Source organism: Oryzias melastigma, linkage group LG5 (genome assembly GCF_002922805.2).
Source record: "Oryzias melastigma strain HK-1 linkage group LG5, ASM292280v2, whole genome shotgun sequence".
NCBI lineage: Eukaryota > Metazoa > Chordata > Actinopteri > Beloniformes > Adrianichthyidae > Oryzias > Oryzias melastigma.
Window position 1 is genome coordinate 16,335,924 of NC_050516.1, and position 25,858 is coordinate 16,361,781.

The window sequence follows — 25,858 nt, forward strand, 5'->3', positions numbered from 1 at the left end:
AAAAAGATAGAAATTTCACAAGTTAACTATTCCCCCCACTATTGTTCTCTACTATATAGACAATTCGGGCTAAAATATTTCTGATGTAACGAACCTAGTCCTTATTTTGTGCAAATACTTAAATAGAAAAAACAAGTCTTTAGTTTTCCGTTTTTTTAAGGTTATTTTTCTGATTATTTCAAGTCTCATAAACATATTCCAAGTGTGAACAAGAAAATAATTAAGATAAGTAGTACATTCTTATTGTCTCTACCAATTTTTCATTTTTATTTTACCTTTTCACTCTGCCATTTCTGGTATTTTATGCTCTTTTCTGATTCATGTTTTACCATGACTGGATTTGCAAATTAACAGTCAAATAAAGTAAAAATTTTCTTGTTTCGGCTTTTAGGAGTTTTAGGACACATTTTTTATTGCTTGACCAAAGTAATCAGAGTATTCTTTTTAAATGACTTTATCCAAACAATGCTATTTAAAACAATTTTCCCAAATGTTATACGTTTGAATAGTTTTTATTGCCACAAACCCAAACGAATAAATAAATTCCTCACAACTAAATGTAGGGCCAAAACCTTTATTTCTGTCAGAGATGCACAAGTCTTTAGTCAGTTTTAGTTTACAAAACTGCATGATCAGATTGTTTTTAGTGACAAGATTCATGAAAGAAAAGCTGGGCACTCTGCATTCATCATTCTGAAGTCAGGAGGAGATGATCGAGGTGTGCTGTTAAGGTTGGGGTTGAGATTTTGGAGTGGGGTTAGGCTTAGGGTTGGGGTTGGGATTAGGTGGGGTGGGAGCAGGAGCTGGAGCAGGGGCTGGTCCAGGTCCAGGCGCTGGGGTTGGGGCAGGCGCGGGGGCGATATAGCACCCCTTCTTATGCCACTGCATGTCCCGCACGCGTCGGACGGACTGGATCTGGGGTTCAGTGGCTCCCCAGTCGTTCCAGTGCTTGAAGTCTCCATGCTCAAACACGTATTGGTGCCCCCTGTAGCCTGGATACGTGTATCCCACCCAACTTTAATGGGAAAAGATATTAAGTCAAATTTATGGGACATAAACAATTCCCTTTGGAAATATTTTCTTTAGGTTAGAATGACTTACGTTCCACTAATAGCCTTTGCGCTGGCTACACGGTCCTGGAAACCATAAGCCCAAAGGCTGGGGACATCATCATCAACAATCTCCATCTTTCTGCCTTCAAAGCCAGTGTTCTCAAACAGGTGGAGCTTGTGATCTGCACCATCCTTAAAAATAAAAAAAAAATACATAGAAGTAAAACAAAAAATTAAAAAAAGTCCACATCCATTGTAAAAATGAGTTCTGACCACTTTCAGGGGCCTAAAAGAACCCAGACTGTAGCTATTCTGGCAGCTCGTCCAGGTGCTCCAGCGTGGATACTCTCCTTTCTCCAGCAAAAACTGATCTCCTGCAAAACCTGGGAGCTCAAACGCAACCCATCTGGAAATGAGGACATTTCACATATACTTGTTAAGCCTGCAGTTTTAACTTCAATCGATCAACCAGCTGTATACATCAGGAAAGTGGTCACTCACGGTCCTGACTCCACAATGACCGAGCCGACTCTTTGCGTCTTCTCCAGCACATCTTTGCAGTCTCCAGAGAGCTCTACCTTTTTCCCACGAAAGTTCTCGAATTCAAATGCAGCCAGCTGCAACACCAGAGCAAGAAGGCAGTTGGATGAGGTGCTCCAAGTCCCAGTTAGTTTTTTCAGTCCATTTGTATTAAAAAAAGCAGATACAGAAAAAGTTCATCATTTCAAACTGGTACCTTGTAAGTGGCTCCAGCTCCCCCTTGGCCCTTTTCTGCAGGCAGCTGGACTGGGGTTCCCTGCTGTTCTGTCATTTTCTCTCTAATAAAGAAGCGATCTTCAGCCAAACTTAAACAAATATGACTTATGAAGATTGTAAAATCTAGACACACGTTCTAAATTATATGGAAGACATTTGCACAAATTTATCTAACTTTATCATTTAAATTTTTCTAAGAACAATATATAGTCATGCATATAAATAGAGCTTCATGAGAACTAAAGGAGGATGGATTAAATAAATTAATAAAATTTGTTAATTTTTTTTAAATTTTGCTTCACCTGAATGGCTTGTGCTTCGCTGCACCCCTTACAAGCCACGCTCTGCGTCTTTCCGCTCTCTTGTCTGCTCGTCTCAGTGTGAGGGTGTGTGTGGTTGTCGAGGCCTGGCGAGCGCTTGGTGGACGCTGGTGGGGGTATTTATGGTTTATTTCTGGCCACAGCAGCAAAAAGCCTGTTGATGCAGCAAGTCTGTCGTATCCATTGTGTCCATGACACTGCTTCTGAATAGGCTTGCCCTCTGTCCCTGGCACACTGGCAAGCGCTGCCGAACTCTACCCATGCTGCCATCATGACCATGATCCTATAATGGGTGCAAGTACTGACTGCTGGCCAAGAGAATGAACAGAGATCAGTCTCACTCAGCACTATTGGCCCCACCCAGGTCCCTTGCTCTCCTCTGCCCAGTCTTCCACCTGTTACTTTCCCTTTCTTTCCAACTTTGATTTATGCATGCCTTAGTTTTTGTGTGCCAAGTGATTCCCAACTAAGAACACATTTAGTGCAAATTCCCCATTAAAAAGACACACTCTACCACATTTCATTAAAAAAAGTTTATTAAAATTCCCTCAATTTCCAATAAACATCCAGAAAGAGTATCATTACATTCATGATTTTCATTCACGAGGATTTAAAAAAAGGAACATAAAAGCAAAACAAGGCACTTCTTTAGGCTTAAAAAACATGGCTCCTTGAGTCATCGCCCCCAAAAACAACCCACAATGCTTTAAGAACGACTTGGTATGTCAATAAAATAACAAAGTACTTCCTTTGAGTTGAATAAAAGTGGAACAGAAATAAATAAAGCAAAAAACTCCCTGGGTTAAGCGACTACAGTTTTTCTTTATTTTATCTTTTGCCCTTTGTGAATGGCAGTTGGTTAAAGTGCTTTAAGACTGACTTTAATTTATGACCAGATATTTCACGAAAAGACAAAAAAAGTAAACATCAGTTAGCAGTTATGTGCAAATGTTTTTGTTTTTTTACGTGTTCCAGTTGCTGACTCCAGATGGTGTAGTTGTGTCTGGAAGATGAGGACTTTTGGCTGATCCTTCCAGCATCCAAGAGCTCTTTCATGATTAGAGCAGAAGCTGGAGATTATATCTAAAAGTTGTTGTAATGGTTACATTTCATGTGTAACTTAAAGATGTAAAAGTACTTGACTCTCATTTTATTTACACAAAACAGTAGAAAATGGTAACATAACCCATCACAGGGCCACCGCATGACACCACATTTCATTTATAAGATGTCAGAGTTCCAGATTGTCTGAGTCCAGCGTGATGCTAAAATCCACTCAAAGGGGTCTATAGCAAAGATCCAAAACAAGGTACGCCAAATGATGAATGGAGCCATTGTTGTTGTATCATCAGCTAAAGCAGGCAGAGGGATACCCCACAGTGACCCCTAGAGGAGAAAAAGGATGCTGTTTCACTCCAATGAAAATGGTGTTTTTGGTGTTTTTAACATGTTCTTGTAGCCTTTTTTCACAGTAGAGGACATAGTTAAAGGAAATTAGGCTTAAGACTGCATCTCTGAGTATTTCTTAATTCAAATTGAAATGAATCACAAGAGAGGAAAAAATGCTAAAGCCTCTTTGCCCCGCTTCATTTTGATGAATCCACTTGTGGACAAATAGATACATTAATATCTTTGCTTTCCTCGTCTCTGCTGGCATCTGGCTCAAAACTGTTAGCTTGGGGTTGTAAGAGGCTGGAAGCTAGCGGGGAAGAGTGTAAACCAGGGTTGGGCAAACCACCGTCCGGAGGGCAATATGTAACCCGTCAAACTATGTAATCTGGCCCGCAAAACTAAAATCAATTATAATGATAATCCCTTATAATCCTTTTCCCTTATGGACATCAACCCACTGATGAAATTGGCCCTAAAGTGAGAACAGAAGCCACGGTGTTGACTCTCCAAAAAGTCCAAACAGAACTCCAAAACTTTCTGTTTTAAAAATTACATAAGTTTATTTTCAATCAAGATTGAAGTATTTTTTGTCCAGATTATATGTTATTTCTTTCTCCTTTGAGCTGGATTGCCAATATGTGCCATTCATCTACAACTTTTTCAAACCCTTCTGTCAAATTTTAGAATCCTTTTTGGCCCATCAGTCAAAATGTTTGCCCACCACTGGTGCAAACAAAGGGATGATGGGATACCAGCAGAGTCTTATTTCTGCACTAATAGTCCCACCTACAACTTAGAGGAAAATGTTTAAGGAACTCCTGCCGCACTTCACAAACTTTGTCCTGTAAAACAACAAAGTTCTTAAAAATTGTGTCTTCATACAGCATAATCATAACTAAAAGACCACTGGAAACAATTTCACAACAGATCAAAATATGATAGGAATAGGATTGAAGTCCCACGCCAATTGTCTTCTGAGCTATTTTAAAATTGTTCAGATTATGCAGTTAATCAAAGAAACTGTGTCATTTTCTACTACTTAGTTACTGTTGAGCATCAGTAGTTCATTCAAAATTAATCTCTGAAATGCGGGTGGTACTGTTGGTGAAAAGTAATCCCATCCCTGCTTCCCATCATCCATCTGTTTATGTCTTCTGCTGCAAGCTTACAGTCCCATACAACCCTAACCAAACATTACCAGTGCAACACAAATGGCAAGCAATATCAGAGCTATCCAGCCGTACAGTTTTGAACCAGATATCAGCTCAGACGAGGAAAACAAAGACGGTCATGGACCTCTTTGTCTACAAGTGGACGCATCAGAATGGAAAGAAACACAACACTTTTAAACATAGTTATAAGTCATGTTTTTGTAGCCTATAAGGTTGAGCAGCTTGGCTTCCAATTTAGTTTACATTCAGATTAGGGGTTCAAATCCAGGACTCAAATTTGCTAACTCAGGCCATTTCTGTAATAAGTAATGTTTTCTCAACTTTTCTAGAATAAATAAAAAAAATAAATACATTAAAAAATGTAGTCTCCTGACATACAAAAAATTTATCAAATATGTTTTTCATTGGTCACTGATGATGAAATAATATTTTTCACAATACCTGAAATTCATTTCAAGTTTGTTATGACTATAGTTAATGCATTTTGCTGAATCAATGTGTTCATTTTTTGACTGGAGTGACTCACCATCATCAGGCTGATTCCTGCTGATTCATTCGCTTCTTAGTCTTCAGCTCTTGTAACCAGGCAGGCGACTGCTTCACACTGTAGCACAGACATCATCAATGCTCTAAAAAGCTTCAAAACATGAATTCTCAATGTCATATTTTAAGGTGCTAAATCTGAGTGTACCTTCCATCACCGCCTAAAGGTGGCAGCACTAGCGCAGCTCCTGCAGGAGGAGTACGCAGCCGAGGAGACCTGGATAGAGGAGGTGGTGATGCTTCCTCAATTCTCTCCTCTTTTGGCTTCTTCTCTTCTGCTTCATCCTCCATATCAGGTTTTTCTGTACCTCTCTTTTTTAGGTGAGCCTTTAAGGGCAAGAAATAATATTTTCCTGAGTTTAAACTAAAGTTAAATACATGTTACAAACATTTGACTTGGATTATCTTTTTGGCCATACAATTAGATCTGCAGGGTTCACACCGGGAATTGCAGCCACTCGCTGTGAAGACGGTGAAAGACAGATTTTTGGTTTGGGCTTCTCCTCCTCTGAATCTGACTGTCTTTGCTCAGTCTCTGTTGAATCTAAAATAGGAAGAAAATTAAGTTATTTAAGTGAAAGTTTAATGGTAATAAATTAATAAATGAGCTAAATATAATATATTTAAGCATTAACCTGAGTAGTCATTGACTCTCAGTTCCACTTTGGGGTTCTGATTGGGTTTGGCTCGAAGTGAGCGTGTTGGACGAGCCCGGTTTCTTGTCCTGCCCAGCTGTGCCTTTGATTTCTGAGCGCTGATGTCGAGGAGTGAAGTGGAGCTCTGTGCAGACACACACAAAAATAACCATCCAAATAACAGACAGATCACTAGATAAAATCAGCTCACATTAGCCCTGCCAAAGCCAACACAGAAGACGACACATTTTCCGAGGTAGACTTGCAAAACAGCATTTAAATGTAGTGTTAATCTGCAGGTTACAAACAAATAATGTTCTCTTCATGTTTGTGTGTGTCACAGTTGCAGTTGATCACTACTCATTATAGCAGGTGTTTTAGTTTTTGTCTTTACTGTTCTATCTGCATCCAACCAGTCAGCAGATTGTTGCAACAATACTTTTTTTTAAAGACGCACTCCAATGAATTTTTTTGTGTTTTTAACATGGTCTTGTAGCATTTTGTAACATTAAATGGCATTTCTGAGTATTTATTTATTCAAACCATTATTAACAAGGAGCAGATAAAAAATAGCGTTTGAAAAAGCTTTTAGGTAGAAGCTACTACGGCAAGCCTTCAGCTCACTCCTCCACTCCATTGTGATGCACCCTCTTGCAGACATATAGATCTATATATGTCTTTGTTTTCCTTGTCTGAGCTGGTATCTGGTTCAAATCTGTATGGCTGGATAGCTCCAAGATTGCTCGAGAGAGTGTAAACAGATGAATGTCCGGAAGTAGGGGCGGGCTTACGTTGCACCACCTGCCCACAACTCAGAGGGGAATTTCTAATGAACCCCTACCGCCCCACAGAAACTATGTCCAAGAAAATGACAGTTTTTTCCCCTTAAAACAGCATAATCATGAAATAGAAAACTAGTGGGAGCGCTTTTAACATAGATCAAAAGATGATTTACTTTAACAGTTGTTCCCTATAGTGCATGAAAATAGCATAAATAATGGATGTTTTATAAATAAACTGAATTGACCTCAAAAAGTTTTTTATTAGGAGGTATTTTTTTTATGAGATTGTACCAACCTCAGGTAACAGTGGTAAGTCAGGCTCTTCACAGGCTTCAGGGGTGACATCAGGGATGTGACCAGACACAAACTTTGATCTGAAAATTCAAAATGATCCTTCATTAAAAGTTTCAATACTGAGAGCAAAGTATAATTTTACAATGCATTCAAACCAGCTCAGTGGCCTTGTGGTAGAGTGTCTGCTCTGAGACCGGAAGTTTGTGAGTGCAAATCCAGGTCGAGTCATACCAAAGGCTCCAAGAATGAGATCCAATGCCTCTCTGCATGATCCTCAACATAAAGGGGTTGGACTGGGAGGTTAAACCACCAAAAGGTTCCCTAGCGAGGCAAAGTCTGCAGCTAACCGCTCCGCCAGGGATGGGTCAAATGTTGAGAACAAATTTTGACATACGTGTGTCAACTAATAGGACTTTAACTTTTTAATCCATTTTCTTAACTCGCTGTATCACTTTCAGGGTCATAGGGTCGCCAGAGCATGTCCTGGCTACTTTTGAGCGAAGGCCCTACTGAAGTAATAACTGGTCACCTAGATCATGTGTGTTTAGCCAATCAGAAAATGAGCTGACTCAGTCCAGCTAATCAGGAATTACTGAATAGCTGTTTCTGCAGCTCACAAGGAACACGGTTGGAGACGCCTGTGCAGCTTAAGTGAGACTGAGTCCCATCAGCGTTGAGGGAAACACTCAGCACCTGACATAAAGAATGATACTTCAACATGCTGAGTCATGTTTCTCATTCACAAAGCCATATAAAAGGACTGCAAAGTACAGAATGTATTCGTGTTTGAATTGTTTGGTGGTGAGGTCTCCTTCCTACCTTCTAATTTCCGATGTTTGTTCACAGATCCCATTCTGCTGCTGTGTTTGATCTGTCAAGGCATTAATGTCTTGGTCTTCATTCTTTCTGCTCTTGAACTGCACCTGCGAGATGCAAACAATATAAATGTTTGTATTAGTGTGTGAGACAGAGCATCTTGTTAACTTTGTGTCCTTACTACCGACACTTCTCTTTCAAGGAAATGCTCCTTGTTGCCCTGTTAGTCAGTAGGTTGGAACTTAGCACAGCAAAAGCAGGGGGATAATGGACCGAACTCTGAGCCAAGATCAGTAACTACAGAGGGAGACAGGCCTAAGGACCAGTCAGGCATGTCTCTTTTAATGAGCTGGTCACAGAGACTGGGCTGTCCTCTGTTAACACCCGGAAAACCTGCTCACACATGCTCACACTCACACACACACACTAGTGCGCCTTCCAACGGAACACAACAGAAGTTTGGAATGCACGTGTGCGCACACACAGATCAACACAACCACATACCAATTGCGAAGCAACTCAGTGCACGTCCTCGACGCATTCCTCTAAGCAAAGCTTACACTTAGTCGGGGGCCGCATCTCGCTTTTGAGGAGCACGATACTGTAGCCTGGTTACATGAAAACAACCATATAATCTCCTTCATGGGTTTGTATGTTGTTGACAGTTCACAGAGCAGTTTGATGTGCAAATTAGCCTGCTGTTTAACAGCATCACAGCAGAAAGAAATGGGATGATGATTTTCCTATAACCACAGTTCAGAAGTGAGGTACTGTTTTTATGACACATTAATCCTGAATCAACACAGTTTTTATATCGCTTTTACAGCTTAATTAGATTTTAGAGTTCATTTTGATTTTTTTTTTTTAAATAACAGTTGTAAATGAATAGGACACAAAACACCAGAAGGTGTAAAGGTTCTCAAAGTTTATGAATCCAGGTAAATCTTACAAAGTGATCTTGCCCACATTTGTTGCATTTAAAAAAACAGTTCCTTGCAGAAATACATATAACAATACAAAAACACTGACTGAACCTACAATCTTGTGATCAGATATTGACTGCCCTACCTATGTACCACAGTTATAGAAAGAAGCCAGATGTACAAAATGAAATGAACAGGAACTAGGATCACATAAGATCGAGTTAGAAAGGGTATGATAAAAAGCTACATAAAAACACTTAAAGGCATCTGACAAAAGGTATAACAACAAAAAAAAAATTGAAACCACACAAAGCTTATATAAGGATTGTATTCTATATGGGGATGTAAAAAAAAAAAATAAATGCATATCGAAAAATATATTGAGCTAAAAGTCGGAGCAAGTTGGTTTAAAACCACAGATTTGTGTAAGATAATGTTAAAAAGTTGTACAATTGATTTGGAAGTAAACAACCAATTTATAGCTAACTTTATTAGTTTTGTTTTGATGCAGGTAAAATAATACCGTTAACTACAGTGAGAGATTTGTGTTTGATGCAGTAAACAACATAAACTTACAGCACTACAGACAATGCCTTAATAAATTAATGACAACATTTTGTATTACCATACAGAACAAAACTAAAAGAGCCAAAATGCCAGGTGTTGCTATGTTGGAAGCTGAAATGTTCTAGACATTAATAAATTGGATTTTTTTTGTTAAAATAGTATTAAACACTAAATGAACACTAATTTATATCTATACTGTATCCATTCAAAAAAAGTAGACTGTATCACATCCTCACAAAGTTAATTGAATCTTTTATGTTGATTTGCATTAAGATGCATTTTGAATCGTATTAGAGGAAACGGTACAGATCCAAATTCTAAACAAAATCACAGAATATGCTAATGAATTGAATTGAATCAAATTTTTGTTTTGTTCTGCAGCTGTTAAATCAAAAGTCAATAAAAAGTAATGCTAGTCGACATGAAAATGAACAAGTATTTAAGAAAAAAGGATGCTGTTGTTCACCTTTCGGCACATCCTTTCAGAGGTCGTCACAGCAAAACAGCTTTTACTGATTCACACAGGTGAGAGAGATTTTTACACCGGATGCCCTTCCTGATGCCCTTCCTGATACAACCCTATATTTTATCCGGGCTGGGGACCGGTACAGGGAAGTGCAGACTTGAGCTCCTTTGTGGCTACATAGTTAGACATAAGATGTCTTGCCTAAGGACCCACACTGAATACGCACGCCAGTCCTACACCCAGTCAACTGAAACATCCATCTGCTTATATTTGAAAGAAAAGGATGTCAGTGTAATATATGAAAAAAAAATCAACTAACTAGAAACACAATAAAAGAGTCCAAATAACAGTCAAAATCTGTGGTAATATATCATGAAACTAAAAGTCTTTAAAATAAGCATTTTTTTGGTCATAGATTATATTTTTGCTTGGACATATGACAAAACAATTACAAAAAAAACCCAAATTAAATCTAAACTAATTTCTGTGTTTTACTTTTAACCTAAGATCACAAATAAACCAACAGCTTGTCCCTCAAAATGCTCTTTAAACTATAAAACCGAAGAAGAAAACCACTTATCAGGTAAAGAAGACAGGGTATAAACGCAATGAGAAGCTTTAAAAAGCACAAGAGTTCTTTCATTTAAAAGGAATGAAATGTAGGATTTTAATGCAAAAAGTGGTCAAAACAATGGAAGGACCTAGAAATTAGCATCTTACAAATGACATTAGCCTACCGTTACTAGGTATTTGTGATATTAATATTACATAACTGTTTATGGTTAGGGTTAAGGTCAAACTTAAGACATGGTGCTCTAAAGGTCGTATTTAAATTCTAAAATGCAGATTTTTAGTCCAATTTTAATGGTAGTATTAAAAAAATGGAAGACAAGTGTTGGCAAAAAAATGCTAACGTTATAGGGATGCTAATGAACAAATACTGCAAAGAAAGTCTAACAACATGCTAAAAAGCAACAGAATTACTTGTTAAAATAATGTGAAATAGGAAAATAGTAACATGTCGCCTTAACATAAAATACATTGACAATAAAATAGGCAAAATTTGTTCATAAAGTATAATATAACTATGAAGCTGATGACGATTTTTTTTTTCAGAGTCAATACTTTTTCCTTACATGGATTTAGGATTTACAATATGCTTCTATGTAGTAAATAGAACAAAATAATGCTTAGAGTCTTCAAAATTTAAAACATTTGTATTTTTCTGTAGTTGATTCAGAGAGATCTGGGCATAATTTAGAGTCTCTTTGAAGAGTGTTGTGTGATTTTTATCTATGGTCTAAAGCCTTTCTAAAGAAGTGTAGACATAACCACCGCGGAAGTTCAGACTATATTTTTGGTGTTGTAATGTGTTGTGCAAGTTAAGACACAGTCTGCTATGTTAAAGTTTACTTCCATGATTTTTCTTTGGACTGATTCAGAAAGCTTATTTGCACTCAAGTGAAGAGGATTAGATCGTTGAGTCTCCACAAACACAATAACCGGAGACTACACACAATGACTCAAAAAAGCACGAATAAAGTCAATGTTTTGTCAAATTCAAAGGTTCTTTTTTTCCTATTGAACAAACCTAAAACACATGACTGGAGAATGAAGCTACGCACTTTGAAATATAACAAATAGGATTTGCTTTCTTTATTCAGGTAAGAGTTTCACCAAAAACCTTGAGGTGAAGAACAAAACAGGCAGAGCACATGTACTGCTGAGGACAAGTTACCTGTCAACCTGCTACAGAGGATTTTAGAATCTCACAATGAAAGCTCCACATAGTAAAAGGAAAGTCTGATGTCTAACCATTAACTATTTGGCTTTGAAGCCATGTTTGGAGGTGTAACTATTACTCGACTTTATTGATAAGTTGGTTTATATTCCTACAATCCAACCATATCAAGATGTCTGATGCAACTTGTTAATCAAACGGACCTATACTAATATAAAATAGTTTCAAACGGACCTATACTATTATAAAATAGTTTCAAACTGAAATAAATCAATGATTTCCATTTTGGAAAATACACTTTTGGCTTATTTTACAATAACATAAAAACAACAAAATCCCTTCACATCACACCTGAATGGATTTGCAAATCTTGTTTACTATTTTATACACATATTTAATTTACATACATCTTGCAAGAAATACAAGGAATCTAGAAAAACTTCACCCACACTGTTCAGTACCAGGTATTTATCTCTGAATTTTTGGCTAAAGATGTCCTGGATCAATTTTAGGACAGTGAATCGTTTTGTCCAAAATGAACCAATATCAACTATGCATCGTATCAGCAACCACAAATTATGAATCAATTTGTTAAAATGAAACCTTACACCCCTAGAGTACCGCCATGCAATCTTCAGGCTAGACCTGACCTTATGCAACATACTGTAAAAACGCCTCTCTCGTGAGCCACTGATCCAATGACATAATCAAATAATGTAGCAAATACAAATATATGTAAAAAGTTGTCACACTATTTTTGACTTGTGCTTTATCTCCGACACAACCCACAAGCAGAAAGGGAAAGCGTATGCATGTATAGTGATAGAACTGTGTTCATTTTATCAGATAAGTCCACCCTTCCTCCAACCAACAGCCTTTGCCTAACACACTCCCTTCTTAGATTTGCATGGGTGTTGTTCAGCAGGCAGAGGCGGAACCAACATAGAAAATGCAATACCCCAAAGTAAACAGAATGTTAAAACTTTAGAATTGATTCATCAGTCTTTGCACTGTTAAAGTATCAAAGTTGTGTAAGTGCATCGTTTCTTACAGAGCTGCCATGAGGTGCTTTCTTCTGCCGTGTGGATCTTCTGCTACGCCTGGTGAAGTTTTGAAGCGGCGACACGGCCCTTTTGAATTTCCTCTCTTTGCCTCCACTTTCTTCCCCCTCTCCCTCTTTGACATCCTCCTCCTCCTTCTCCTCCGAGTGACCCCACACCAGATCCAGGGCACCTTGAAAGGACCGGCGCACGCTGCCCACCCAGCCTGTAACCTGCAGCTGGGCGGCTGACAGCTTCCCTCCCAAGAACTGCATGGTGGCACGGTTCACACAACTGGTCGTCCACGTGGGAAAGTCACCATGAAAGCAGGATCTCCAGCAAAAAGCCTTCTTGTTAGAGTTGAAGGGGTTTCGTTGGTTGATGAGAAGTTGGGTTTCTGATCTGACTTTAAAGTTTTATTTAAAGAAGGCACAACGTTGTGAAGCTGATGTCTTAATCAAGATAAGGCCCATCTTTCACAGCTTCACTTTACACACTGAAGGAGACTTTTATTTTCTTTAGACTGTCACAAAACGATTTTGACAGAACTACAAATACAGACCTCCTTAAAGACCTGTTGCTATTCCTGATCTTCCCCTCCCATTGTCCTCCACTTGAAGGATATTAGAAATATCTAATTATTTTAGAAAACTATCTCCTTTCATGTGCATCCTTGGTTTCTCTTCTTGTCCAAAACATGTGCTCCCGCTGTCAGGAATGTTAGCCAAAGTTCCAAAAAGCAGCGTGGAGAATGTTTGTCACTCCAAGCATCCAAATCCAAAAACAGAGCATTAGATCCTCCCCGTAGCTCTGGGCAGATTTGAGTGAACTCAAAGAAATATCTGATATCAGTTTTCGGGCGTGGAAAATCCAGAGGGAAAGAAAAAGGTGCGGCAAGCTCGATAAAGGTGTTTTCTGTGCCTCTCTCCAGAACTCTTCCGGTAGGTAAAACGCAGGCGATGAACGATCCACCTCTTTGTGAGAAAACAGGGCAGCAGAAAGCAGGAAGCCTGACAGAGCAGAGCGAATACTTGACTGAGAGATAAAAGACTGAGCAGCAGACATGAACTTTCTTGTCCACGGGTTAGCCCGTCCTCTTTTCAGTGAAAAGCGTGTGTGTGAGCAATAGGGGGTGAAAGTGTGAAGACTTTTTCCAAACAGGTTAACGGCTAAGAAGAGTCAGAGAAAGGGACTGTATATGGTCATTCTGAGGTGCTGGACAGATCCAAATAAAAGCATGCTGACCACTAGACACCCCCTTTTTCACAAGAGCCAATAATTCCTCCATCTTTTTGGCTGCAGCTTGAAAGAAGGTGCATGGTTGGTTGCATACTTGGATTACTCTCTAAATGACTTCCTCATTCTCTCTGAGAGGCATATCTCTGCCACTTCACTGTGAAGATTATCTTGTAGCAGAAAAGTAAACATTATACAATATAAACCCACTGTTACACATTAAGATCATGTTGATAGATGAGTGTGGCGTTGTATATGATGTAAACTTGACAGTTTTTTTTTTTTTTTGGTTGTCGCAGAAAGACGAACGTACAATTCCAAAGAGCAGCAGTGCCACTCAGTGGTGCAAACTAGCAAAATAAAGCAGGTTTTACTGCAACCATTAAGGTTGTACATGGTATCCCATCACAGAGTATTGCAAGCTACCCCAAAGTATTTGTATATTTTTTCTCTACATAAACAGACCATAATATAATATCTTGATGTGTTCTTGAGCAGCGGCATATTGGGTTTTTTGGCAACTTGGCTTAATTTTGTCTCATTTTAGTGTCTTTTCCATGCAATTCATCAGCAGAAACCACTCAAGCATAAAAAGAGCCCAAAAAAATTAAAATTACATAAAAAATATAGCAAAATAATGCCAACACACCTAATTTGATAGTTTTTACATTATTTTAAATCAGTTAAAAAGATGACAGGCAAATTACAACCGATTGTAATTCAGGGTTTTTCTAAATATTGGTATTTATTGCATTTAATTTGAACCAAATAAAATTTAACCATATTAAATTTAACCAAAATCCCAAGTAATAACTTGAATTTAAGGTTGCAGTTAATTTTTTAGCTTATGCCTTTTAGGAACAAGAAATATTTTCAACTCTAGAAAGGCGTTGACAAGTATCTTAAAGTTTTACCTTCCTGTAAATTTAATTTAAGAAAAATATGTACAAAAAAATTCAGAAGGATTGCAAATAAGAGTGCATTTGTGTGTGCAGAATGGTTATGTAGAGGCGACTCTCCTGTTGAAGCCTCCCGAGAAGCCGATGGGTTCAGTTTGTCTGTCTGACTGCACTGTTTATTTTCATTTGCTGAAATAATCAGAGGGAGAAAGATGAATTTTTATGTATTAAGATCAATTAACCACGAGCAGAAAAATGGTGATTTTAAAATAAAGTGGTGGCGTAAATAAAACAAATAATAGAGGTCAGCAGAAATAAACAGCCCGAGCTCTACTCTCTTCCTCCTTCCAGAGTGCAGGTGAGCAGGTGCTTATCAACCTTTTTCCCAAATGTGACTAATCAACAAATCAAAGAAAGTGAAAAATGCAAAACTACAAAATTAAAGACATATGGGAAGGAACTTCATTTTGGCTCCTACGAGTTGAAATGTGACTTCTGCACACAATTGTTTTTTTCAGCACACTGTAAACACAGACGAAATGCCATACGGTTCAACTTAGTGTTTCATCAACTGTTGTCCAAAATGATGCATGTGCAAACAGGTAAAACAAGCAAACCCAGGTTGCAAGTTATTGACTTTTATATATATTTTTATTGTTCCTTCAGGATTTTAACCCCTTTTCTATATAGGTTATGTTGTTTTTTTTTAGTGGTTTATATTATAATTAAACAAAAGGCAGAAAAAACTATATTAATTCTTTTAATCTGAAGAATTGTGAAGCGATTTACCAGCAACACTGGATGGGCAGTATTCCTAATTGTAATGACAAAGGGTACATGTGATATTTCAAACTAATATAAAATATTGTAGGAGTATGACAGTGGGTTCAGTCAATTTTGAGATTGACTGAACCCACTGTCACACTGAAACTGTCTCTCACTTCGATCACAATAGCTGACAGTCAAATTATGCTTAATTAAATGAATGAGAAAAAGAAAAGAAGTTAAAGTCAAGTTAAGTTAAAGGAAATAAAATGTCATAAATTGGATGAGTATATATATGTGTGTGTGTGTGTTATTTTAGAGGTATATCTCTGGCTACAAATGAGTATTTCTTCAAAAAAATATATTTTTTAAATTCAATTATCAAATTATACACGTCTTTTAACTAAAGATTTTGTGTAAAATCAAATTTAAATTATAAAATTGGAATCTAATCAAGCAATAAAACATTTGCGGTTAATTTTTTAGCTTATGCCTTTTAGGAACCACAAAAGTTTTCAACTCTTGAAAAACGTTGACAAGTATCCCAGAGTTTTACCTTCCTGTAACTTGTGGATTTCTGTCTTCTTACGATCAGTGTTGTTTTAGAGCCAAATTCCACCCACAAATTCTTCAAAGCTGACTGAGCGACTCCTCTGATATTGTTTCCAACATAAAACTACAGTTTTGGCAACGGCAGAAACAACAATGACAAACAAAAATGACAAAGCCTCATTTCTGGCTGTCAGTCACACCTCCACCCACAAGCAAACACATCTCTTCGAGTGACTGACTCTAATAATTCCAGGGGGAAAAAAAACACAGAAAATACATTTATTTACTTCTATATATGAACTTTACCTCAACAAAACGTAAATCCAACAAATTATCCCAAAATATTGTGATCTGTGTGGTGTGCGTAAAAGGACCAGATTATATAAACGCACCTTTGTCTTCTAACGAGTAATACAATTGCAACACCTATGACTATTAGCAATCACAAGAACTTTACCTCAATCAAGTAATACTACATATTTTACTAGTGCAACTGGAATGGTAAAGTGTCAGTTCAGCTGAAGTCCTCACACCTACCGGGCAGAAATAGTTCTGTGGAAAAATAACCTCATAAACAACAGAAGGTATTAGGATAAAAGCACCTGTAGGTTACCGTCCTTTAATTAACTTCTCGTCTGTCATTGCAGGGATTTAAACCAAACCACAGAATTACTGACGAAACAGTCCTGCCTAATGCATGCTGAGGCCAAACGGTGGATGTTTCTGTCAATGAAACTGAATTGAAATCCATGCACAATTTACAGATGAGAAGAAATATTTAATTTTACTGTCATTACATTTATCAGAATAAATCTTTTTGCTTTTTCAACATATTCTTCTTAAGCCTATTTTTTTCATTATATTTTTTCTTTAGTACAAGTTTTTCAAGTTATAAATTGACCAATCCGATGCCTCAATAAAAGTATGTGATCTCATGCCAAACATCTGAAACATTTGATTGCCTTCCAACAAGCTCACTCCAGATTGGCAAGAGTAGTTGCCATAGAAACAATGACTCAGACTGAAACAGACCAATCACTGCTTACTGATGATTTCTGGCTCCAATATGGCAACTTACACATTACGGAAAAAATGGCGACTAAATCAGCCTAATTTAGTTAGACCCAGAAGTAAATAATTTTCTATGGATGATGTCACACTCACTGGGTTCAGTTTTTATATACAGTCATGGATAAAGCTAAGATTGATGTTTTTACCTTTTTATCATCTTCTTCTTTAGCTTCATCCTCTCCAGCCTCCACCTCTTCCTCTTCTTCAGGTTTGGGCTCCACCTCCTCCTCCTCCTCAGGTGTCTCCTCTTCATATACTTCCACATTTGCAGGAAGGTCTTCCTCTTTACTACCTTCGCTCTTCTCCTCTTCCTCCTCCTGATTCACATCCACCAACAACCCTGCCTCTTTGTTCCCTGCCTGCTCCTGGACCGGCCTCAATTCTTCCTCTTTTTCCACTGGTGCTGGTGCTTGGTGTGTAAATTCAAGAGAGTCTAGTATATCTTCAAGGTCAGCCGCCCACTTGTGTTTGGCTGGAGCGGCTTCTGTTCTGGCGTGCGAGCCCCATTTTCTGGGCTTGACGGAAAAATCATCAAATTCCACGTCAAGCTCTGGATTTTTAACGGAGAAATCATCGTAATCTACATCGATGAGCTTTTCTGTAGGCTCAGAGATGTTCGACGAAGGGGAACAAAGAGACACTGGAGGCAAATCCTCCAAATCAAAGCCAATAAGATTTTCTTTTCCTGTTTCTGCCCTGCTCACCTCTTCCAGCATGATCAACTCAAGTTCTTTTCTATGTCTCTCTTCTTCCTGTATTTTTTCTTTCAGCTCTTCTGCTTGCCGTTTTTCCAATTCTTCTTGCATTTTTGTCTTTAGTTGCTCCTCTCTTTCTTTCTCCATCTGTCTCTTCCTTTCCTCCTCCTGTCTTTCTATAAGCTTTAGTATTTCCATCTTTTCTCTTTTCTCCTGCTCCCTTCTTTCCCTTTCCTCCTCCTCTCGTCTTTGCCTCAACTTCTCCTCCTCCTCTTCCTTCAGTCTTTGCCTCTCTTTTTCCTCAGCCTCTTCTCTCAATCTTTCTTTTTCTCGCTCTTCTTGGGCAAGTCTTTCCTCCATCTCCCTTGCCCTCTTTCTGTCCTCCTCCTCCTGCCTTTGCTTCATCAACGCCACCTCCAGCTCTTCTTTCATCTTCACTGCCTCAAACTCTTTCACTTTTTCCTCTTCCAGTTGATCATTGTCCTCCTTACTATTTTCTTCTTCCTGTGGCTGCCTCTCTTTCAATGTTGACGCCGTCTTTTCCTTCTCCAGGTTTTCCTCCTCTTCCCTTCTTCTCTCCTCTTTCTGCATCTGCTGCAAAAGTTCCTCCTGTCTTTCCTTCTCAATCCTCTCTTTTTCCAACCGTTCTTGTTCCTCCTCCAACCGTTTCCTTTCTACTTCCTGCATCCTCCGTCTTTCCGCTTCCTCCTCTCTGAGCTTAAGCTCTTTTTCCTGTCTGGCCTTTTCTCTCTCCTTCTCTTCCTTTCTTTTTCGCTCTTCCTCTAACTTCAGTCTCTCCTGTTCTTCCTCCTCCTCTTTCTGCTTTTGTTTCAGTTCTTCTTCTTTTTGTCTTTGGATCTCGTCACTCTTCTCCTGAAGCAGTTTTACACTTATTAGGATGGGCACTGAAGCTGAGGGAGATTCCACATCTTCATCTTCGTCATCTTCTTCTTCAGTGTCTTCCTCTGTGCTGGATTCTGGATCTGAGCCCAGGTTTATTGGAGGTCTACCATCATCTGCCACCACGGTACCAAAGCGAACAGAGCGCCTTCTGTCCTTCTTCTTAGCCACTTCAGCAGGTTCTCTTCTTAAGCTTTCTTTATCATCATCATTGATTGCTGCCTGACTGTTGATGCAGGGCGGGGCCTCTTCTTCCTCTATCACCTTCTTCTCCTCTTCAGGTATTTCTGCAGAGATTTCCAATGATTTGTTGTCAATAAGGGGATCTTTCGGTGTTTCTACTTGGGTCACTGGTGATTGTTCTTCAGGTAACGGCGGATCCAAAGGTGGAGCAGATTCCTCCTCTGTATCTGGAACCTGTGTAGGAGTTTGGGCTGTGTCCTCTGCTGCTGGAGGTGTTGTAGCCTCAATGCTGCAAAAGAAACACAAAAACAGTCATTTATTTGATCATTTAACTAGCTATTCTTAAGTGACTGAAACCAATTAAATACATTATTGCTGAGACTGTCTTGAAAGATGCACAGGGAAATTTTGTGATGAAATAAACTTGATGTGTTGTGGAATCTTTACTAATTAAGCTATATTTGGATGAGTGTAAAAGGGAAAGATTGTTGAAAATCTGGTTTCTGGTGTTTTTAACATATTCTTGTGTTTTTTCTCTCATAATGGAGGACATTTATAAAGAACACTAAGCTCAAAATAGCATTTCTGAGAATTTGTTTATTCAAATCCCTATGAATCAGGAGTGGATGCAAAAATGCCATCTGAAAAATATTGTATTTTTGATGTAGAAAATACATCATCTTCTCAACTCTGATGCATTCACTTATAGACGGCCATATTCCCCTTTGTTTACCTAATATCTGACTCAAAACTGTACGGCTGGACAGCTCCAATTTTGCTCACCCTTTTTCTTGCACAGATAAGGTCAGGTTAGGGTTGTGAGGGGCTGTAAGCTAGCAGGAGAGCATGTAAACAGGTGGGTGACAGGAAGGGGGGGGTCTCTGTGCCAACGGTTCTGCCTACAACTCAGAGGTGAATTTATCATCTACTCCTCTGCAGTAATTATGTTTCAATGGATTTAGGCTAAAACGGCATAATCATAATTAAAAGACCACTGAGAATGCTTTTATTTTGAGTAGGACTTAAATAAAACCAATTTTGACCACAAAATCTAACTTTTGGCACATTCAAAACTGATAGCTGATGCAAGATAAACATGTTTTTTAAAAAACTCCACTGTATTCAACATATTTATTTTATTTTTACTCTTAAGCAAGTACAAGCTGTGTCAGAAACGTACTTGCAGACAACAAAGGCCTCAAACTTTCAGCATAGTTTGCATAAAATTAAAACTACGTCTCAGTCTTTACATTAATTTGAAAAACAATAACTTGCAGATGATTTTGATTTATTGCTAGGGTTCCAGCAGAAACGTTGCTGCTGAATAACAAAAAATCTGTTAAAGCAAAGACAAGTCTGTCAACAAAGTTCTTTCTTTTGTTTTTTTTTAAACTCTGACAGAAAAGTATTCAAAACTCTCACACACTCAGCTTGTTTGGGAAGCTGTTTGGTCAGATGACTCTACAGATGTAAGTCAAGGATATGATCAACATTGAAATATTTGGAAGGTTTTGATAGCTCTACAATGAGAAGTTCTTCTACAATCTAAATTTGTTGCTTCACATGACAAAAAAAATCAGCTACAATGTGTCTGTTCTATGGACTTGTGCATTAATCTGGTGATTTGAACAGTTATAGACAGTAAAAGAACAAAGGGTGCATGTTTAATGCAATTAGACAACTTTAACTTGACTCCTGCACTAGTTCAATTCCCAGAATCTATTTGGAAGAGGTGACAGAAGCAAAAACCTTATTTTGAAACGGTGTTGGGTTTTTTTTTTTTCAGATTTTTTTACAAACTCCATTTTTTTTAGAATAACTCACAGGAGTTACAGCAGAAATGTCGGAGCTAAAATCTGCCTGAACAAAACAACTGGATCAGCCTGACTGCACACCTGAATGCTCTAAAAACAGAACAGACGAAAAATCCCAAAAATGTGGCCCCCAGCATAGCCCTGCCAAGCGAGTGCCTCAGGAAGTATACATTTAGTGAGGAAGAATTGAAAAGAGAAGACACTGTTCTTGTAGAAGAAGAAGAAGAAGAAGAAGAAGAAGAAGCCTCTGCACTCCGTGTACTACTTGTCAAAACGGAGGAGTGATTGATGTGAAGATGTTCTGCCGGGGGCTAGACAGACAGACTTGATCATGGCAGCATGTTTTTAGCTGAAAGATCTTAGGAAAAGGTCGCTTTGAGATGGACATGAAGCAGCTCACACCAGGAGAGTTGAAACTTTTTTTGGGCNNNGGGGTGTTTTTAACCCTATATAACCATTTGATACACCCAAATCTGAAACCTGTTTCTCATTAGCATGATCAAAACGTTCCATAAGAACCCATTATATAGAACTTGGTTTATATTTTCTGACCTGCAGTGCATCATCATTCAACTGGGGGCAGTAGAAGGAATTTTACTGCTAATTTCAAAATGGCTGCCTCCATGAGATCTCATGGTGGGAGAAGCGTACCTCATTTTTAAAAACTTTTTGGAAATATTAACTCATCCTTTTTTGAATGACGACTTTCTGTATTAAATTAATGCATTTTTTTCATAAATAATGGTTATAATCCAGTTATTCCACGTGTGTGTCAAATTTGAAACAGTGGGTAAATAACAGGCTTTTTGTATTTCGTGTCAAAATGTTTGCATTGTTGTGAGTAAAAGCATACAAAATCACTCAATGTATCGAACTTGATACTATCTATATCTCATAAAAAAAACATGTTATTACATTTTTTTGCGGATTTCATTTTAAAAAAAAGTGCTTAATTCCAAACAATCTACATTTTCTGTTAGATATTTATTGTAGTGGGCTTTAGAGGGTTAACATGGTCTTGTGGGATTTTTGTCATAATGGAGGAAATGTATGAAGAAAATATTGCGCTTCTGAGTATTTATTTATTATTTTCTATAGGTACTAAAGATGGAAATTAGCCTTGAAGGCTATAATCTTATACATTTACAATGGTAAATGTTTTATTAATGTATGCTGTCCCTGTCTTAAAGAAACAATCAATGGTAGTGGAACAGGAAATTGCAGTTTGAAAAGCTTGTAAGCGTGACATACCAGCTACTACGGCAAGCCACAAGGTCCCTACTACATTCTGATCCAATATAGCTTGCCATTTTGTTGCATTGCTAATATTAGCTTAGAAGCGTAAGGGGCTGTAAGTAAAACAATGGATGATGGGAAATGAAAGCAGGTTCACTCTGCCCCTACAGTACCGGCCACAACCCAGAGACAATATTTAATGAACTCCTGGCATTCTGCAGAAACTATGTCCTAGAAAAAGGAGAGTTTTTTAAAATTTTGCCTAAAAACTGAATGGTCCTAATTAAAGAACCACTAACGCTTTTAAATAGATCAAAAGATGATCGTAGTGGGACTTTAAGAACATTTCAGCTGCACTCTGGTCCTCAAACGTACTCACCTTTTGGAGCGGGTTCTGGGTATATTCTGAAGTTTCTCGTCAGCTTGTGGACCTTCAGAACCTTTTTCCACAGCCCAGTTCTTAATGCGATCCTTCACACCCTGCACGCCGTTTATAATTTCCGTCTCCTGTTTCTTCGTCTCGACTTCCTGCTTGGAGGACGAGTCAAACAGAAGACTGATTCTGCGCTTGATGCTCTTCCCTCCGGTGAAATCTTCCTTCTGCTCGCTGGCGCCGTCTTCTTCATTGGATGGCGCTGGCTCTGGCGCTGCCGGGATCTCTTTAGGAGGTTCTGGTTTCTGCGTTTCATCTTTGGGTTTGGTCGTGGAGAAAGCTACTGTAGGCTTGGGGAGCGGAGCTGGACCACCCATCTCAAACATAGATTTGAGCTTGGCAGACAGACGCCTTGGAGTGCTGCCTCTGCTAAATGCTGGAGGGGTCTCAGAGGAGCTCTCATTGCTTTTGTCGTCGGTCTTTTCTTCATCAGGAGCTTGAGTCTCATTCTCCTCTTTTTGCGTATCTTTTTGCTCTGAGTTTGAATCTGTGGAGGCTCTGGGGTTTTCCTGGATTACATCCTCCACCTCAACAGGCTCAGGTTTGGTTGTCTCCTCCACGGGAGTGACTTTTAAGGCAGGAGTTGTAACTTCTGATGAAACATCAAGAGCCTCATCTTTGTGTGGAAGTGCTTCATTAACTTCTTCTGTTGTTGGTGGCTTTTCGGCAGTCACGCTTTCCGTACTTGTTTTATTAGATGACTCGGGTGCTTTAGCTGGGGTGGTCAAAGTGGGTTTGGTGCTACTGGGGGCATTTGGTTTATCGCTGAGAGGTGTTTTCGCCTTGGAGCCAGCATTAGCGGTCTTAGGAGCTTGGATCTTTCGAACTATGGTGCTCTTTTGCAAAGAGAAAGGTTTAGGAGCCAGAATGGGCTTTGGGGCAAGAGCTGGCTTGGGTTTAATGGAGCCTCCTGCCTGGGAAGCCTCAACAGAGCTCTCCATAGCTGAGTCACTGCAAAATACAAGGAGAGAAGAGTTACATAAACGGAGGTAAACACAGTTAAAATATATAATTGAGTTCCAGAAAAGTTCCCTTCCTCTATGAAGACAGGCAGATAGGTCAGGTTGGTCTACATTTTTTGCAGCTGCGTTTCCCTGGAGGGGTTAAGTGAAACTAATCAATCGCACTAAACAAACATCTCTTGTGAAATACCCCGCTGATGGATTCGTGTTCCATTTTGCTCGTTTGTTTCCATTCGTCATCTTTTTTTTTAACACAATCCAGTTTGTCAAAGTCAATACCTGTCCTATTGCTGTCACTCAAGTTGTAGATTTTCCTTGCAGTAAACAAACTCCGAGGGGGGTTTTCATGAAAGAGGATGCTTCCTGGGCTCAGAGCAAAACAGGAAACCATAATAAAAAAATTAGAAGAAAAAAAATCACTTGGAAACATCTTTAAAAAAATATTTAAAAAAGCTAATGTTTATACTGACTATTTTTGCAAATAAATGCACAAACCGATGAGAAAATGCATCAAAAACATGGTAAAAAACAGGTTTTCCACACATTTCCAAACTCCTAACTATGTATTTTTATTATTTTTAAAATATAGTTTAACAAAAGTCATCTGAAACTAGAAGGAAGTTGATCTTCATGTTTGCCTGGATGCTTCACACCAGCTACAGTGGGAACCCCGTCACAAACATGTGGCGCCCCACACAGGATCTCTCAAGGAACTGAAGGAGAAACCGCCTGAACACTTGACAGTCCTTCTGCTGAAATAACAACAGTGACGTTTCCTAATTAGTAACAAAAATGCCTATGGTTTCATACCATTGTATGCAGCATCCGGTTGGTCCTGTAAGACACATGCACAGACCAGTAACTCCACACCCCTTCTAGTTTGATACACTCAACGCCGGCAAAAAGAGAACCCTGTTGTGTAGTGAAAATACAGCAGGTTCAAATAAGCTGTTTTGCTCCCAAACAAAAGCCGTGAAGTTCACTTTTTTTTCTTCTTCTCTTCATGTGATACGTGTTCTTGTGTTGCCACACAAGACACAACACCTGTGGGTGTGTGGTATTGTGTAATAAGATGAGCCATTCATTGAGGCTGGGCAATGCCCTGTGTTTGTTTCTTCTGTCTGCATGTAAACCCCTGAGAGCCTGCAGAAGGTGAAGCTCTATTGACGTTCAGCGAAGAGATTTCTCAGTGAAATTCATACCCCTGCAGCTTTTTGGGGGGTTTTATTTTGCAGAGAAGTTTCTCAGTTTTTCTTGTTATCTTTGCTGGGTGCCTGCCCCCCCTTAGCCAAGGTCTTTTCTCCCAGTTACTGTTTACCTCAGTTTTGAGTGACGCTGTGAAACCATGGAGCTCCACATTATTGACACCACATTTAACTGTACGCTTAGCTATAACACGGTGTCATCTGTATAAAAAATAATCAATCAAAGCTTTCCATTATTAATAAGTTACTAATAAACAACTCAACAATGAGCTTCAAGTCATTGAACCAATAAAAAGGAGAGAATAAATCATTTTAATTCAGGAACAAAACCTTAAATGTCGATTAAATTAATTTAAAATAAATTAAACACATTAATTACATATATTATAGAAAGATAAGTAGGTTATAGTTAACTTCCCAGTTGTTTACCTGTCGTCTTGAGCCATACAGGTGAAGAACCGGAAGGAGCGGGAAGACGTTCCAGCGTAAAAGTCCTTCTGAGCTGTCCGTGACTGTGTCTCCTGGCCAGCAGCTGTCTGACGGCTTTCTTCTGTCTGACTGTCTTTCCTGTCTCACCTCTGCTTTCTGTCATTGTCACAGTAGTGAGACGTCACGCAGATGCAACACTCGCAGACACGCCCTCTTCGAATCATCGGACGGGCAACAGACAGGAAGTGGCGGATTTCACTTCAAAATAAAATCTTAAACGCATTGATATTCTGTTTCCTTATTGGAACAATATACATGAAAATATGTTTTTTAACTGATAAACGTTTGTAATTTTATTTATTTTAAACAACATAAACAAAATGTCTTTGGCAAAACAGCTTCAAACTTAAAATCTGGTATTTTAGATTAGACCAGGGCCAAAATCCAAAACACACATTAGGTCACGGGGCGAACAGGATTAAACATTTATTTAATACACTAAAAAGCAACTTTTTAACATAACTATAAATAACAAAGAGGCAGGAATATTGTTCCAGAATAAATCAACTTAAACCTTAAATTACTTTCAATATTTCATTCTCCATAAAAATATATTTTGTTAAAATTATACAAGTTTGGAATAAGTGCAAGATAACATTCGGGCATTAATAACAATAAAATAAAATGATCTGGAGGGCCAGATATAATTGTGCGGCGGGCCGGATCTGGCTCCCGGGCCTTGACTTTGACCGGTGTGTATTAGACTTGTTGCAAAAGTGTTTCCTATTAATATATTCTGGGTTTGTTTGCAGTGCTGTGAAAGAGGGGTTGTAATGTGTTTAATTAACACAACCTCTCACTGTGGTTCACCTTCAGAATCAATGCTTTCGAGTATGACCCATCACTAAAGGAAAGTCTTTGAAGTAAAATGATTTACTCACCGACTGATACCATACCTTTTTACCAACATGATACTCTT

General features: G+C 38.6%; 2 protein-coding genes across 3 annotated transcripts; both read right to left on the reverse strand.

Moving 5' to 3' along the window:
* Window positions 1-558: 558 nt before the first annotated feature.
* On the reverse strand, window positions 559-2,306 carry LOC112145485 (beta-crystallin B3-like). Its single transcript, XM_036211948.1, has 2 exons — window positions 1,102-2,306; window positions 559-1,015 (listed from the first exon to the last, which is right to left on the reverse strand). Exons 1-2 carry the CDS (start codon window positions 1,266-1,268, stop codon window positions 727-729), a joined length of 456 nt encoding a protein of 151 aa, XP_036067841.1. The 5' UTR covers window positions 1,269-2,306; the 3' UTR covers window positions 559-726.
* Window positions 2,307-2,646: 340 nt separating this feature from the next.
* Window positions 2,647-25,334, reverse strand: LOC112145484 (trichohyalin). Of its 2 annotated transcripts, none has more exons than XM_024270743.1 (10): window positions 24,880-25,334; window positions 22,230-23,234; window positions 17,169-19,089; window positions 7,766-7,869; window positions 6,948-7,026; window positions 5,871-6,015; window positions 5,655-5,779; window positions 5,384-5,562; window positions 5,219-5,296; window positions 2,647-3,514 (listed from the first exon to the last, which is right to left on the reverse strand). In XM_024270743.1, exons 1-9 carry the CDS (start codon window positions 24,894-24,896, stop codon window positions 5,224-5,226), a joined length of 3,648 nt encoding a protein of 1,215 aa, XP_024126511.1. In that variant the 5' UTR covers window positions 24,897-25,334; the 3' UTR covers window positions 2,647-3,514; window positions 5,219-5,223. The 2 variants fall into 2 exon arrangements, with proteins under 2 accessions (XP_024126511.1, XP_024126513.1); XM_024270745.2 differs by lacking the exon at window positions 24,880-25,334 and adding an exon at window positions 23,525-24,006.
* Window positions 25,335-25,858: the final 524 nt, after the last annotated feature.

What these genes read in the sequence shown, in the direction of transcription:
- LOC112145485 (XM_036211948.1), bottom strand. Translation starts at nt 1,268, where the DNA reads ATGTATTTTTTTTTTATTTTTAAGGATGGTGCAGATCACAAGCTCCAC. An exon ending in GCAAAGGCTATTAGTGGAAC is followed by an intron (nt 1,016 to 1,101) that starts GTAAGTCATTCT and finishes TTCCCATTAAAG; the next exon opens with TTGGGTGGGATACACGTATC.
- LOC112145484 (XM_024270743.1), bottom strand. An exon ending in AAGAAGAAGATGATAAAAAG is followed by an intron (nt 7,870 to 17,168) that starts GTAAAAACATCA and finishes TGCATCTCGCAG; the next exon opens with GTGCAGTTCAAGAGCAGAAA. An exon ending in TGAACCCTGCAGATCTAATT is followed by an intron (nt 5,563 to 5,654) that starts GTATGGCCAAAA and finishes TTGCCCTTAAAG; the next exon opens with GCTCACCTAAAAAAGAGAGG.